Raw genomic sequence first — 16560 nt, 5'->3', positions numbered from 1 at the left:
CATTCTGTGAAGCCCATTTCTGGTGTCCCCCGCCGTGATACTGCTGGAATATGATTGAAAGCGGAGTAAAACCAAACTCACTCGCTCTCTAGTTTAATTTGAACTTGAAAATAGGATTTGAACAACAAATTACAAACGTTATCAAAACAGAACCAGGCTGTCAACAGTTACCGAACCACTGCAAACTTATGGTCCAAAACGTAACCAAGATGTCCGCCTCAAAATTTTACCGTCGAATAACTATTTCTTCTTTGTTTTATTTTTAGCCGCCTTCAAACATGAATGGATATCTAATTTGCCCGGAAAATATTCTGTCACATTCACCATCAGTGGTTATTAATATCCTGATGCAAATAACCTCGTTTTTTCTTTTCCGTCGTTTAAATAAAGTGGGGTATGTTTTAACCCTTTAAACCGACTCATACGAAGGAAAGTACAGCTTACAAATGGTCATTGCTAATTGTGGAAAGGAGAATGTCTAAGGGTTAAAAAGAGTGAAGAATACGCTAGCTTTGCTGAGGACGTGCGCAGCCGACCAAGACCGTGAACGGAGGCTTCCTGTCAAAGCGCAAACGGAGGGGCGGGTTTGTACGATCAAGCGTGTAATCTTGGAGCATTCGTCACCACTCGCCCCTTTCCGTAACCTGAAAGAAGACTCGCACCACTATCGATGAATGTTATGTGCGAAAAAACGACAAACCAATCAGAATGCGCGTATGATTTCAAGTTCTTCGTCAAAGAATCCCTCAAAAAAAATTTTTTTTTATTTTACATATGTCTTGCATCTACAAAATACCCAAGACACAGTGAAATGTTTTCAATCATACTGTATAATGTATGATTCCGCATGTCCAGATATGCTTTAAATTGCATCTGAAATATATATGATATATTGTGAAATACATGTGAACCATTACGCAACGAGTTGACAATTGTTTTAGGTATGCCCGTTTGCGCTAAGACGGAACCCGGTCGCAAAAATGGCCATGAGAGGGGCACGAGTCGCTATTCGGCTTGTCCCGGAATAACACGAGTTGGTCACGAATGGAGAGGGGCACGAGTCGCTATTCGGCTTGTCCCGGAATAACACGAGTTGGTCACGAATGATTTTGGAGGTAGCTTGTGCGACCAAGCGTGAAATTTTGAAGGTTAATTTCATCCAACAAGACCATAGATGGATCCTCTGTATATAAAGGCTCCGCCTCCGCTGTATTTGAAATTGATAGACAGGACAATAGTGCAAATAAACCTTATTTACGCGCCTATGTCAATGTTTTACTGCGACGTTTGCATTGACGATCTATCCAAATCTGCCAAGTTGTATGTATCCATGAGACTTGCACTTTAAACTGTATATTTGTTAATGCGGACAATTTCGTTGGGAACGGATCCAGGTGGTTTCACTGTTTTCCTTAAAGCCATTTGCATAGTAATTGATTGAATTCCTACTCAACGTGTTTCATTATAGCAAACTAATTATAGGGTTGTTTACTTGGTGCGAAAATGGTATTCTCACGTGGATTAAGAGGGCTGTCTTATCGGGAGACCGTCCATCGTGTTGACACGTCTGTTGTTAGATGAGTGTTTGGGTAGCCCCCGTGCATTGTGTGGTTGTCGGTTGTATGATGTAGATTAACTTGCGTTGTTCCTTAGTGGGTAAAAAACAGAAATCCATATTTGGGGTCACTCTCCGGGATATTTGCCGAAAACTGTGTCAGAACATTCCCATATTAACATAAAACAATATCACACACATGATGATAATGGTAATTGAAAAGATTATGATGATGATGATAATGATGATGATGATGATGATGGTGATTATGATGATTGTGTCAATGACAGTATTAACGATGTCAGTATAATGCTTTATAATGTAGACTATTATTGTTACAATAACAATGAGCGTGATAAAAAATGGGAATGCCGATTAGAGAAAAAAATGGTGTTGGTAAAAATTTGATGTTGATGATGATGATTGTGTCAATAAAAGTATTATCGACGACAATATTTCTGCTTTATTGTGGACATTATTACAATAATAAGGATAGTGAAACAGGTGAATATGACGATGATAGAAGATAATGGTGCTGGTATAAATATGATAAATGATGATGATGATGATGTTATGATGATGATGATGATGGTGGTGGTGGTGGTGGTGGTGGTGGTGGTGATGATGATGATGATGATGATGATGATGATAGTTTTAATGTTTTATAATGATCTTTATTAGTATTACAATAATAATGATAGTTATTAAAACGGGGATGACGATGAGAGGAGAAGATGATAGTGCTGGTATTAATTTAATGATGGGGATAATTTTAAGATGATAATTGTATTATATTGATATTATACGTACCTATTTAATCAATGCATGGCTTGTTTCCTTTCAGACTTTCCTAAAGGCAATATGTGTCGGCACGCCGTTCTGCCATCGTAAACTAGAAGTAAGTATTTATCAGTGCGTCCCTTACTTACTTACTTTTTTTTGGAGATTTAACGTGCGCTTTCCGACTGATGCGTATTTCTAACACGGCAGTGCGTCCCTTCTGTAGAGTCCCTTTATAACGCAGCAAGTGAGAAAGTGATTCTTAGAACACGCTGGCCCTTGACAACAATGTCGTTATGTAAACTCAAGTCACCGGCTGAGACATACAAGACAATTGGCACACAACATTTATTGATATGGTTCCCTATATTTGTCTTCACCGTAACAGAAATGTCAGCCATGGTCACGTGACTGTGTGTGATTCTACCGACCCAGGATAACACATAAAAGAGTTAGGCCAGATTGCAGATCAGCTATTTTGGTTCAGGTCATACCAAGTTTTTCGAGCCTGCTAAATTAACTGCTATGATGTATAGAGATCCAGTTAAAGGCAGTCAACGATAGCCCATTCAAGCTTGTCACGACAGCGAGGCTCTCATTATCGTAACATTTATTTAGAAATTTATCCGAATCGTGTCGTGTGCAGGAAGGGAATTTCCGGTGACCTATTTAGATGACGTGTTATTTTAGGGGGAAGGCAGGGAGTACGGGTGGCCAAGTCATCTGAGGCGCCGCATGTCACTCTACAGAGTTGCGTCCCTTGGGCACACCAGGAAACTATTATCGTTGGTTCGAATCCCTAATTGCTCCAATTATGTTTCCAGATTTGTTAGCATCATACCCGTTCTCTTGGTTAACTTTCTACATCACCCCGATATTAAAGGGGAAGTGTACACGTCAAAATCACTTTCTTTTTTATTTCTGAAAACAAAATACAATTTTAGATTTAGTTAGTATCAGTTTTTGAAAATATACACTCATTTTTCTCACTATGAAAGTAGGAAACTCACAATAAGTGTGAAAATGTCGTGTCGTTATTATTGTGCTCAGCGTTGTCTTATGAACAGCGCGGCACCGAACAAAACAATAGGCTGCGCATCTGAGAAGATAGAATCACACACCTGTACCTACACCACGTGAAACGGATCTAATAAAGTCTTATGACGTCATTCCTTTATCAATTGGCACCAATGACGTCACATCGCAAGGGGTATAAGCCATGATGTGTTTATTTAAGGATTGACTGTGTATTTTTTTCGGTTCATTGAGGTATGAATCAAAAAACCAATGTGCAAACTGTATGAATCCGCGTATCAGCTAATCAGAATACAGGAATTTCAATGAACACAACGAAAATTTAATTATTATGGAAATGGAACACTCGGTAAAAGTGAAAAATATGAACCTATTTCATGAATAAAATAAATGAGATACTTGTGATATTTGCATTGTTTGGCCTCTGAAACTACTAGGTAAATTATTTTCATGATGACAAAGTACAAGAAAAATAGGTTTATTTCGTTTCAACTTGCCCTTTAAGCTGACACACTTGAATATTGTTCAAAGCGTCGTTAATCCCAACTCACTCACTCACCCTTCCTAAAGGTCTTATGCGCATGTGTTAAGGATGTACCACTTAATGGCCCCCTTATGATCACCTTAATTACACGGACGAACTGTATCAATTCCATGGCGCTTACCACAGCATCTGGCTGGAGACAAATTGGGAAGCAGATCTTGAGGCAACGTCTCTGGTAAGGCTACTCTCCTCTAAAGCATCGTTATAATGTCCGCGTGTCCACTCTGCTGGCCAGGGGCTTCTATGGTTATTTGCCAATAGATATTGCACAGACAAATGAGTCGGACAGGGAAACGTGTTTTTTTAAATAACAACTCCATCATGTCTGTGTCTTTAGGGACCCGTGACGTCCGGGTAGAGAATAGGTCTTCAGCAACCCATGCTTGCCGTAAAAGGCGACTATGCTTGTCGTAAGAGGCGACTAACTGGCTCGCTGACTTGGTTTATACATGTCATCGTATCTCAAATGCGTAGATCGATGATCATGATCACTGGATTGTCTGGTCCTGACTTGATTATTTACACGCCCTCATATAGCTGGAACATTTCTTAGCGCGGCGTTAAGCAACAAACCAACTAACAAACTACGTCTTCAGGACGGTAGGGTAGCTTTACGATTTAAGTGTTCGTTCGTCACGCTAAAGGCCCGGGTTTGAATCCAGACTTGGGTACGATGTGTTAAGATTATTTCTTGTGTACCCGTTTAGATTTTTCTGGAATATTGAGTCATAAAACCATACTCACTCACTCTTCACCTTACTCTTACATCAGTTCTTTGCTTCATCATCCATCTTTCATCTTATTCCGTTCAATGTCGCCAACTGTTTGTTATTATAACGATGTTCTCTGTATAACGACTAGCCTGTCTCACAGTCCTTGAACCATATTATTTCGCCCAACCCTGCTATTGCCCTAGATAAAGGAAGTCTAGATTTTCCACAGCTTCAGGCCTGAATTTCTCTTCTCACTTGGGCTCCTTTTCAATTTAAATGAAGTTGTTTGTTTCGATCAATATAATATGTTTTCAAACTAAACGAGCGTCTCTGTAAATCGAACATGTCTGTATAACGAACATAGCTGTATGAAGAACGTCGCAGTATAACGAACATCTCTTTACAATCAATATGTCTATATACGAGCCTCTCTGCATAACGAACGTATCCGTTTAACAAGCACCCCTATAAAACGAACATGTCTTATAATGAGCGTCTCTGTATGATAAATAGTACGCCACAAAACAATTTCCATAATTATAAGAAATCCCTACTAACGGCCGACTCGTTCATGAACATGTGTGTCTGAATTGCATGTACTTTCAAGTAGTAATAATACCTGGTGTTCGATTAAAAGGTAAACGACTTCATCGTCTATTACGAACGTCTCTACACGACGAACGTCTCTGCATAACGAACGTCTCTTATAACGAACGTCTTCGTTATATCTAATCCGGGGAAGAATATGTCTTCAGCAACACTTGCTTGCTGTAAAAGGCGACTATGCTTGTCGTAAGAGGCGACTAACGGGATCGGGTGATCAGGCTTGCTGACTTGGTTGATGCATGTCATCGATCCCAATTGCGTGGATCGATGCTCATGTTATTAATCACTGGATTGTCTGGTCCAGACTCGATTATTTACAGACCGCCGTCATATGGCTGGAATATTGCTGAGTGCGGCGTTAAACAACAAACCAACCAACCAACGTTATATCTAACATTGGTCAAGTTATCAGTAAATGTAATTAAAAATATCTACAGGATAATTGAATTCGCTGTACCTCGTTCTATCCAAGGTCAGCAGCAACTGGTTTGCTCGGGGCCTCAGTTAATAGCTTTGATCGCCCATTTCGCGAAAATCGGCAGTATTTATATGTCATACAGTAATTGGCCTACGTATCCTGGCATTACACCTTATTAATTCCTGCTTCTGACCAGCCCAACGGCTGAAATCCGAACGATGAGCTGCCTATGCCATAACGACGTGATCACTGACAGCACCTTAGCGCATATCCTCTGTGGATCTTCCCATACTAAATCATCATCATCAACCTCCTCCCACGTCTTGAAAGCATCCCAAATACAGTAATCAATAACAAAAAACCTAGTATTCACAAATAAAACCTGACTTTCGTTATCATATACTAGCCAATCAATCACGAAGCTGGCGAAAACGTTTATTTTGGTCGTATTAACATGTACGGTCCGATGATCCAAGCCATGTTTTTATCTTTTCATGCTCAGGATCCTTGATATGAGATGGGTTCTTTCTTGAGTTTGTAAGTTATTTTTTTTCTGACTATATATTTGCTAGCCATTGGATCTTGTCGGAGACTTTTGTATTTTGATTTAGGTTAGGTATCTTTTAGGTTGTGTGTCTGTTTTGTTTAGTTTTGTTTGTTGAATGGGGTAATTGTTTGCTTTTGACATTTTATGTTTTTGTTTAATTGGTTCTAGTTGTTTTTTGTAACTTTATTTTTTTTTAGGGGGTAGGCTATCGTTTATTTGTTTATTTATTTATTTGTTTGTTGTTTAACTCCAAACAAACAATGACCTATCCCCTCAAAACAAACAAAACAAAATAACAACAGACAACCAGTCCGAAGCTGTGATTCGATCCAGTATTCACAAGCTTCTGGCACGCCCAAGGGACGCAACTCTAGATCTAGACAATGAATTGCAGCGCCTCACACGAGTGGATCACCCACATTTGTTATGTGATTTCCAACGATATCTCCAACAAACGACTTTACTGATAACACCAACATTTTTTTTAATCGTCCCATTACAAAACCCTCGGATAAGAGGGTATAAATTCCAACCATCCATCATCGACTTTCCATTGTGTTACAGTAAAATATATAATTTCAAATCACTTTAATTTAGCCGGATCCTACAAACTGTCGAGTTCATCCCGTCTTTCGTTGACGCTAACTGTAGCCCGTTATTATTTCATTAGATCTTGCTTCCACAGAAAATGCAATCGTAATTAAGGACTATGAATCATGTAGGGCATTAATTCTACTTCTGTCGAAACGTGGCCTTGATCTAGATGTAAAAAGCACAGTCCATAAACGGAATTACAATTCAGTGAAATAAATAGCATTTCTCGTGTCAGAAGGTGCTTTACAATGGTCCATTAGGTGCTCGCTGGTAGAGTGTTCCACAAAATCTCCTGACAGAACATGTTTAAAAGCTGCTTTAATTTGCGGCGGAGTTTTATTTCACTATTGTTGCACTTTGAATACAACGATTTCGTTAATACAACATTTTTTAACAGCTGTTTGTATACAACTATACAACTGGGAAATATCGGAGATGGAGTAACGATTTGACTGACACCATCCAAATCCGAGCAATCAGTTTTACTGCGCGGTTAAAACGTATTACTGATAATATTATCTTGTTCCCATCGACTCGCATCAGCATCCTACAGACGATGAAGCTCTGGGTGATGACACGTGGAAGTGTAATTACTTATATCACATCAACAAGTCCCCTATTCTTAAAGTCATCTATCAAGAACACTTGCAACCTCAAAGATTTGTGAAATGCGTTTTGATAAAAAGGAGTTTTTTATTTTCTGTGATTTTCAGAACGAATGTTTTTTAATACTCAACTTGTCAGTAGGATAATGGTTGTTATTTCTAAGGTCACAATGACCTGCCAATCATATGTCCGGTGGTTTAAGTGATGCACTCAGAGTAACCCGGTTGTTACATCTCTTGGTTTAAGTTGGTTTTGTTATTTCATTTTAATGGGGATAGTTACACTCGCTGTGACCTACTTACTTCTACTTGGCTTTAAATGGTACAATGAGTCACATGATTAGGTACACGTGTATTTCGGTAAATGGATGGGTTCGAAATAACCGTAGTTCAAGAAAGGTGTTATTCTCAATACAGTAAACTACATTCATAACGAACACGCTTATAACGAACTTCCGGATGTAACGAACTGTTTCTTGGTCCCGTCCACCTTGAATATATGTTATACATATGCTTATAACGAACTACGGTTATAACAAATTAAAATTAGTGGTCCATTTGAGTTCGTTATAACCGTAGTTTACTTTAGGTTGGAATTAGTTGAAATTCGAAATTAGCGTAATCGCATTCGAAAACACTTCACACGTTGTCGAGCTCAAGTGAGTAAATTTTGTTTTAAGATACAATTTGCAATATTCCCCCTGCATCGGGTAAATGATATGTATGGGCAGAAAACATTGTTGTTAATATCCTGAACAACATATTGACAGATACGTCACGCACAGTAGCCACCTGATCAATAATTGCGTCGCCAATTTTCTGTCCCGGAATCCCTACGAAGGTGGGGTAGCCTAGTGATTAAAGCGTTCGCTTGTCACGCCGAAGGCTTGGGTTCGATTCCTCGTATGGGTTTCAATATGTGAAGCCAATTCCCAGTGTTCCTCGCCATGATATAGCTTGAATATTACTCAAAGCGGCGTATAACCATATCCGAGAAAGAAATACGATGTCTGCCAAATATTCAGGATACTGTATTTGCGAAGATTTAGGCAAGTTCACATACCAATATTCAGATTCGACTATTGCAGACCGCCTTCTTATAACTACATATTGAGTTAACCAACAAACAAACAAGGCAATATTATAAGTGATTATTATCATTATTATTATGTCCCAGCGTGTTTCGGTTTTTAATTCCATATCCCGTTAGACCGATCATGATTAGGTTTCGTTTCTAATGCATGTCCTGTAGCAAACAGGATCCGCGTATCCTTTGTTCGATTCCAAGGTTGGCTCGAGTGAGTGAGTGAGTGAGGAATGTAACTCCACTCATTAACAAAACATCACAAAATGTGGAATCTGTCCAAACTTCCATTGATTTCCTGAACAGTTAAAATACATGTCTAACTTCCACCCATCATCACCAGCCTGCGATCTCCCCTAACAGATTATAATAATAATAATAATAATAATAATAATAATGATAATAATGATGATGATGATGATGATGATGATGGTGGTGGTGGTGGTGGTGGTGGTGGTGATGATGATGATGATGATGATGATGATGATGATAGGCTGTTTTTTAAAGCGCAAAGGTCCACATCACCGAGGGACATGCTCAATGCTCAACACACCGTATGTACATATATACAAAAGAGAGGGGACAGTAAGATAATAGAAATATCCACATACAAGAAACATAATGGGAGGAGAAATTAAAGAGGGTTTGTATGGAATAATATATAGATTATGCAATACGAATCAGAACCTGGTGCCTGGGCCGTTGTGACCACTTGTTCCAGACAGACCTCGGGACAACAGAATGTATTCCTATCAGATTCAATTGTAGCGTTCGAAGCGTAAGGTTTAAATAGTGATAAAAAAACAAAGACGTTACCATGGTTACCCCACACCAACCGCCGGGCCAACAGTATGTAGTACTATATAGAATGTCTCCACTGCACTTAAGTACTCTAGACTCCAAATATCTACTGTCGACGCAAATCTTCATAGACGTGAAAATATTCCCTATAAACAAATGGAGACTCGTGCTCATTAAGCTCATATTGATATTCCACAATTATGCATTACGTAAGCTCCAGAGGGAATATTTGCCACCATGTTTTCATAAAACTGTCTCATCAACAATGCGTGCTCCCAGTTTGCCCCTAATATTCACCAATAGGCCCGCAATTTACGAGCGTTACGCAGTTTTATATATGACAATATGTTATCGCAATCTTGTGATGGTATTAACGGTGCAAGAGCATAGCTGCGGGCTATATGAGATTGCCTCTTTGATTGGCGAACAGAAATCAAATCGGGCAGAATCCGACCGCAGCTGATATTGACTAAACCGAACAAAGTAGGTATTCGCAATCCTTCTTACTTCTGTCTTTCATAAGGTGAATAAAGTGCTTCTTGAGACAGGTTTCCTCTCAATAATCATTTTTCTTTCTACTCTCAACATTTCCAATACAAACTGAGATACGCAAACTGATATTCTGGGAATAAATCTCCATAAGAAAAGCTCGTTCCTACGATGAGACCCTGCTAATTTTGCTTGGAGTATACGAACACACACCGCACACCCCCCCCCCCCCCCCCCCCCCCGCACCCCTCCCTTCACACACACACACACACACCCCTCCCCCCTACCGTGAAAATATGTCAGGGGGGAATAAATGTTTATTGGCCATCGGCATGATCTGGCATCGTGGTTAGCCTCGTTGATCACGTGGTAGTAGTGGCCTCGTGACAGTTAGCAGTTTGTCGTTCAAGCGCTGTCTGCTGCTTGGATGAAGCTTATTTCATGATTCTTGTGGATGCTATAAGAGGTTGACATTCTCCACCTAGTGCAAAGTCGCCGCAGCAGCCTTGCAAGGATACAGCTATTTTTTTAAAAAAACATGGGTGCCTGCGTTTTGGAAAAGTTCTCATTAAATGCGAGGAAAATAATGTGTTTGTTGGTTAAATGATGGCGAATTAATGGATATTTTTGTTGACTAAATGTCGCCAAATGATTTAGTTGTGTTGTTATGTGTCAACGTGATGGCGATTGTTTCCAAACACCCCCTGCCCACACAACCCTCTGGAACCGCGTATCAATAGTATTAGCATTAATTTCATGATTTAATTATTATTTTTATTTCTGAGACAATGATTTTCACTGCTGAGTTCATGTACATGAATATTGTGAATAAAAGCGACACATAATGATAAGAAATATATGCTTAAAGCAGAGACCGTTGTACGATCCCAACTACACCAAAAACATGTGTTTATGAATCACAATCAAATAGAGATGATACAAGATTTTCGCGATAGGGTAACTTCATCCTGCTCACCGGTGGCACCATCACAAACACATGCAAATGCAAGTCAATAGTTCACATGAGCAGAAATCACGGAAACCCTGATTCGACGTTATTATTGTGTGTGTCTGTCGGGATCAGTCTGTGAATATATATGAATTCCACATTCGCTAAGAACAGAATATTCTAAAAGCGGCGTAAAATCAGTGACTCACTCACATGATTAAGACACCGTTCAAAGCGACATTCAACCATCTCTCACTCAATATTGTGAATTACTGAACCCCATGGGCCGTGTTCAGAGTTTAAGTGTCATACGTTGATACCCGCGTAGCACAGTAGTCTCGGGCATCGAACTTCTCTGTGTGCAGAGTTACGTCCCTTAGTAATGTGCAGGGTTACGTCCCTTTGTAATGCAAGATCCGCTGATCCCGGGTTCGAATCTTTTGAATACCATACCGTTGTCATGTTTTTCACCAACGTGGCTACGACCTTGCGAGGCTGTACTTTCATTTCACATTAAGCTGACACACGGTGAAATAACTGAAATATTGTTTCAGCGGCGTTAAGCAAACTCACTTTAGAAAAATATTTCCGGTTTGGAGTCTTGCTTGAGCGAGCTACACAAGGGCCACTGCCTACAAGATGAACCTAGTAGTTAATTACATCAGTCTGGCACCGACAACAACAAGACAAGCCAGAATTCCCTGCAGTATGACGTCATGCGATAAGACCAACGATTCCATCAATATTTTGGCAATTCCACACAGGTGCTAAATCAGGCTTACAAAGTAAAATTATTTCATCTGTTGTTTTTCTTTTCAACAAAAATCATAGCTCTTTGATGTGTAATTAGTAAAATATCTTGTAGATCTCTCCAGCGTCTCAAGTAGCATTGGATGGCATTCAGACACCTGTGATCATTTTCGTTAGCTGCATCCGGTTGAAGTGTGTGTGTGTGTGAGAGGGAGAGAGGGAAGGAGAGAGAGATAGAATGAGAAAGAGGGGAGGAGGAGAGAGAGGGGAGGAGTGTGAAGGAGGAAGGAGAAGAGGGTGAGAGCAAGGGGAGAAGAGAAAAGAAAGCGGAGGGGGGGATAGAGAGAGGGAGGGAGGTAGGGGAAGTGAGAGAGAGACAGAGAGAGGGAGAGAAAGGGTGGACAGGGGGAGAAGAGAGAGGTAAGCGGGGGGGGGGAGATAGAGAGAGGGAGGTAGGTAGGGGAAGTGAGAGAGAGAGACAGAGAGAGGGAGAGAAAGGGTGGACAGGGGGAGAAGAGAGAGGTAAGCGGGGGGAGATAGAGAGAGGGAGGTAGGTAGGGGAAGTGAGAGAGAGACAGAGAGAGGGAGAGAAAGGGTGGACAGGGGGAGAAGAGAGAGGTAAGGGGGGTAGATAGAGAGAGGGAGGGAGGTAGGGGAAGTGAGAGAGAGACAGAGAGAGGGAGAGAAAGGGTGGACAGGGGGAGAAGAGAGAGGTAAGCGGGGGGGGGGAGATAGAGAGAGGGAGGTAGGTAGGGGAAGTGAGAGAGAGACAGAGAGAGGGAGAGAAAGGGTGGACAGGGGTAGAAGAGAGAGGTAAGGGGGGGAGATAGAGAGAGGGAGGTAGGTAGGGGAAGTGAGAGAGAGACAGAGAGAGGGAGAGAAAGGGTGGACAGGGGGGAGAAGAGAGAGGTAAGCGGGGGGGGGGGGAGATAGAGAGAGGGAGGTAGGTAGGGGAAGTGAGAGAGAGACAGAGAGAGGGAGAGAAAGGGTGGACAGGGGTAGAAGAGAGAGGTAAGGGGGGGAGATAGAGAGAGGGAGGTAGGTAGGGGAAGTGAGAGAGAGACAGAGAGAGGGAGAGAAAGGGTGGACAGGGGGAGAAGAGAGAGGTAAGCGGGGGGGGGGGAGATAGAGAGAGGTAGGTAGGTAGGGGAAGTGAGAGAGAGACAGAGAGAGGGAGAGAAAGGGTGGACAGGGGTAGAAGAGAGAGGTAAGGGGGGGAGATAGAGAGAGGGAGGTAGGTAGGGGAAGTGAGAGAGAGACAGAGAGAGGGAGAGAAAGGGTGGACAGGGGGAGAAGAGAGAGGTAAGCGGGGGGGGGGGGAGATAGAGAGAGGGAGGTAGGTAGGGGAAGTGAGAGAGAGACAGAGAGAGGGAGAGAAAGGGTGGACAGGGGGAGAAGAGAGAGGTAAGCGGGGGGGGGGGGAGATAGAGAGAGGGAGGGAGGTAGAGGATGTGAGAGAGAGACAGAGACAGAGAGAGGGAGAGAAAGGGTGGACAGAGGTAAGCGGAGGAGGAGAGAAACGAACACGTATTGATTGGTCGGTGTCATAATGTTGTGCAAAGTACGGTACACTCTGATATGTGTACATTTCATAAATAATTAAAACTGCTTTTCTTATGAAATTTTAACGTTTTGACTAAAAGTCAAGGACAGCTAGATGCATGAATTCCTCATGAATAGCAACAAAAACTGTCTACGGCATCGATAATGTGTAAATGATCAAAATGAAATCTCGCCGGCATTTGAAACTGAGTATATGTCATCAGGTTCTTTTCGGTTCAGTGCATTAATACAAAACAAATTAATATTGAATGCACATGTTATACGCTTCTTTAACTCGATATATCATTTAAGACGATGTTATTTTAATGGTTCTGACAGTATCCCTCCAAACAATCTTATAGCAGTAGCAACAGATAACGCAAGGTACAATCATATATCGAATTAACGAGGTTTCACTGACCGCCTTCGTGGTGTAGTGGATATAGCACCTGCCCGGAGATCGAAAGATCGGTGGTTCGATCCCAAAAGACCCGGAAAGATGGTACTTGTTTGTGTCCATGTTAAATTGCGACGTGGCATCTCGGTGACCCTGAGACCTAAAACCGGCCGAGTACAGACCCGTGAAGATCCGGGGTAGAATAGGTCTTCAGCAACCCATGCTTGCGTAAAAGGCGACTATGCTTGTCGTAAAAGGCGACTAACGGGATCGGGTGGTCAGGGTCGCTGACTTGGTTGAAGCATGTCATCGATCCCAATTGCTTGGATCGAAGCTCATGGTGTCAATCACTGGATTGTCTTGTCCGGACTCGATCATTTACAGACCGCCGTCATATGGCTGGAATATTGCTGAGTGCTGCGTTAAACAACCAACCAACCGGACAAGTACAAGCAGACTCACACGTTGCTGTATAAGTGAAATACAGTAAACTACGGTTATAACGAACACGCTTATATCGAACTGACGGATATAACGAACTCACTTTTTTGGTCCCGACTATTTGCTGTAGTTATGCTGTATATATGCTTATAACGAACTACGGTTATAACGAACTGACGGATATAACGAACTCACTTTTTTGGTCCCGACTATTTGCTGTAGTTATGCTGTATATATGCTTATAACGAACTACGGTTATAACGAACTGACGGATATAACGAACTCACTTTTTTGGTCCCGACTATTTGCTGTAGTTATGCTGTATATATGCTTATAACCAACTACGGTTATAACGAACTGACGGATATAACGAACTTACTTTTTTGTTCCCGACTATTTGCTGTAGTTATGCTGTCTATATATGCTTATAACGCACTACGGTTATAACGAACTAAAATTAATAGTCCCCTTGAATTCGTTATATAACCGTACATTACTGTAATTATGAACGCGACGTTAAAGCCCATTTCACCCCACTTCAACGTAAACTCGTGAAGTTCCGGGTAAGAATAGGGTCTTCAGGCTCGCTGACTTGGTAGACGCATGTCATTGAATCCCATTTGCGTGGATCGATAACCATGATAACAATCACTGATTTGTCTGATCCAGACTCGATTATTTACAGACCGCAATCGTATAGCTGAAATATTGCTGAGTGCGGCGTTAAACAACAACAATAACACCAACGCCCTACTGTATATCCTTATTCATTGTTCAAAATTTTCAACCCCGCTTGGTATTCACAACAAAGGCACATCTGAATTTTTTTTAAACTTGAGATGGAAAGGAAAAACATATGTTTAAAAAAGTTCTAATCTGCTTTACATGTAATGATAAAATATACGGACCAGTAAAAAAAAAAGGTTTTTCCTTAAACCTGACGAAAATCGTGATGCTTTGATAAGGCATATTCCAAGTTTGCATCGACACCAAGATGCACTTAAATTTCTAAATCTCGTTGAACCAAAAGCACTTTCATTAATCAGTAATGCTATTTATCTTATTTTTTATTGAGAAAAATGATTGTGCTTGAACATCGTTGATTACTGGGAAGCTAAAGTTTATTCAATGACGGACATGGGATGTTTCACTGAAGTAGGCGGTGTTTCACACAACACATGTAGTCATTACATTAAGTGCAGTGCTGGAAATGAGCGTGCACGCTCTTTCACCACGTGCATACAGGCACGAAAGGTAATCGCAGTTCTAACGCGCATGGTTAGAAATAAACTCCACATTTAGATCGGAAGAGTTAGTCCAAACTTCATTGGAATCCCACCTCTGTTAAAAGAACTCGGCAAACCGATGAAAACATCTCTGGGTACCAATTCTGAGAAATTGAATTTGCACTTTTTAGAGCAAAGTGTTTAATTTTGTATGGCAGACCAGCTGGGCCACTGAACATCCACGTTGTTCAAAGAATGAAATTAAGCTGAATAAGTCCTTACTTTTCAAGGCTGCATGTCGAAAGGAGTCTGGCTAATACTTAACGATATTGTTTAATCACATAAACCATAGGCTTGGCAATACTTTGTCAGCCTTGTTTCAATACGTTATTGATTGTTTAGCCTGTACAGAAACACAATTGGTTTCAGAGGATCGTACACAAAATTAAACCCCCCCCCCCCCCCCTTCCGTCCCACCTTTATGGCACTATTGCAGGTTAATGTTTTCGTACTGTGTTCAGCTCTATAGTAACACACTGAGCAATCAGCTGCCATGTCTACACTACCGGATAATCTCTGCTTTTCTTAGGCGTACATACGAGTTTCCTTAGGGGAAGTGTTCCTTTTCAGTCTTGCCTCTATTTTATATATACATTACTTCAATGTCTCTTTTATGCACTACTTCATATATACTAAGGTATGGAAGTAAGGATGGTGCGTTTCAAAACATTGTAAGGGGGCACGGTAGGACCAGTCGTCTAAGAGTATTCATAGCTGCGTCTCTTAGGCACGCCAGAAACCTATGATTGTGGGTTCGAATCCCGGTTCGCCCCGATTATGTTTCTAGGTTTGTCAGCACCATACCTGTGCTCGGTGGTTTCACCGAAGTGGTAAACGTCTGAGACCTGCATCACTTCGGGCTTTGCTCCCACATTAAGCTGACACGCCGTGATATAACTGGAATAGTGTTAAAAGCGGCGTTAAACCCAACTCACTTACTCACACTCGTGGGTTTCACCAAAGTGAAGCTGATGTGCTTTGATTTAAATGGAATATAGTTCAGAGCTGCCTTTAAACTCACACACTCACTCACTCAAACATTTGTAATATCATCATATCCCTATTCAGACGTTCTTGATGTGCACTGAAAGCAAAAAAAATATGATAATAATTATGATGACATGGACGACATGAAATAACACATTTTCAATATTCTAACTGTGTACACAAGAAAACCCAGTCACACCTCAAATCTTTCACTTTTCACCTTCTGTAATATTTAATGTGGAATGAATAATGACCAGAAAGAATTTGATTTTTTTAAAATATACCGTCAGAAAGCCTTGATGCAACTTTAGACCAATTTAAATACAGCAAACATTAAACCGAACAAGAAAATTTGATGTTTTAACGAGGCGTTCAAGATTACCACACTGATATTGCGACATGTGTGTCGCTGCTTGTACTAGTCCGGACTAATGCCG

General features: G+C 41.0%; 1 protein-coding gene across 3 annotated transcripts in view; it reads left to right on the top strand.

Annotated features, from left to right (window-relative positions):
- LOC139467062 (uncharacterized) overlaps window positions 1–16560 on the top strand; it is a 157855-nt gene that overhangs the window by 122357 nt on the left and 18938 nt on the right. For all 3 annotated transcript variants that reach the window (XM_071248778.1, XM_071248777.1, XM_071248779.1), the window contains one exon: window positions 2400–2453. In XM_071248778.1, coding sequence (XP_071104879.1) covers window positions 2400–2453 — 54 coding nt within the window. The remainder of the gene's footprint in view (window positions 1–2399; window positions 2454–16560) is intronic.

The sequence above is a fragment of the Haliotis cracherodii genome, unplaced genomic scaffold (assembly GCF_022045235.1).
Source record: "Haliotis cracherodii isolate W230 unplaced genomic scaffold, xgHalCrac1.p SCAF_19, whole genome shotgun sequence".
Lineage (NCBI taxonomy): Eukaryota > Metazoa > Mollusca > Gastropoda > Lepetellida > Haliotidae > Haliotis > Haliotis cracherodii.
Note: the sequence above shows the minus strand (reverse complement) of the source record. Positions and strands in the feature narration are given on the sequence as shown.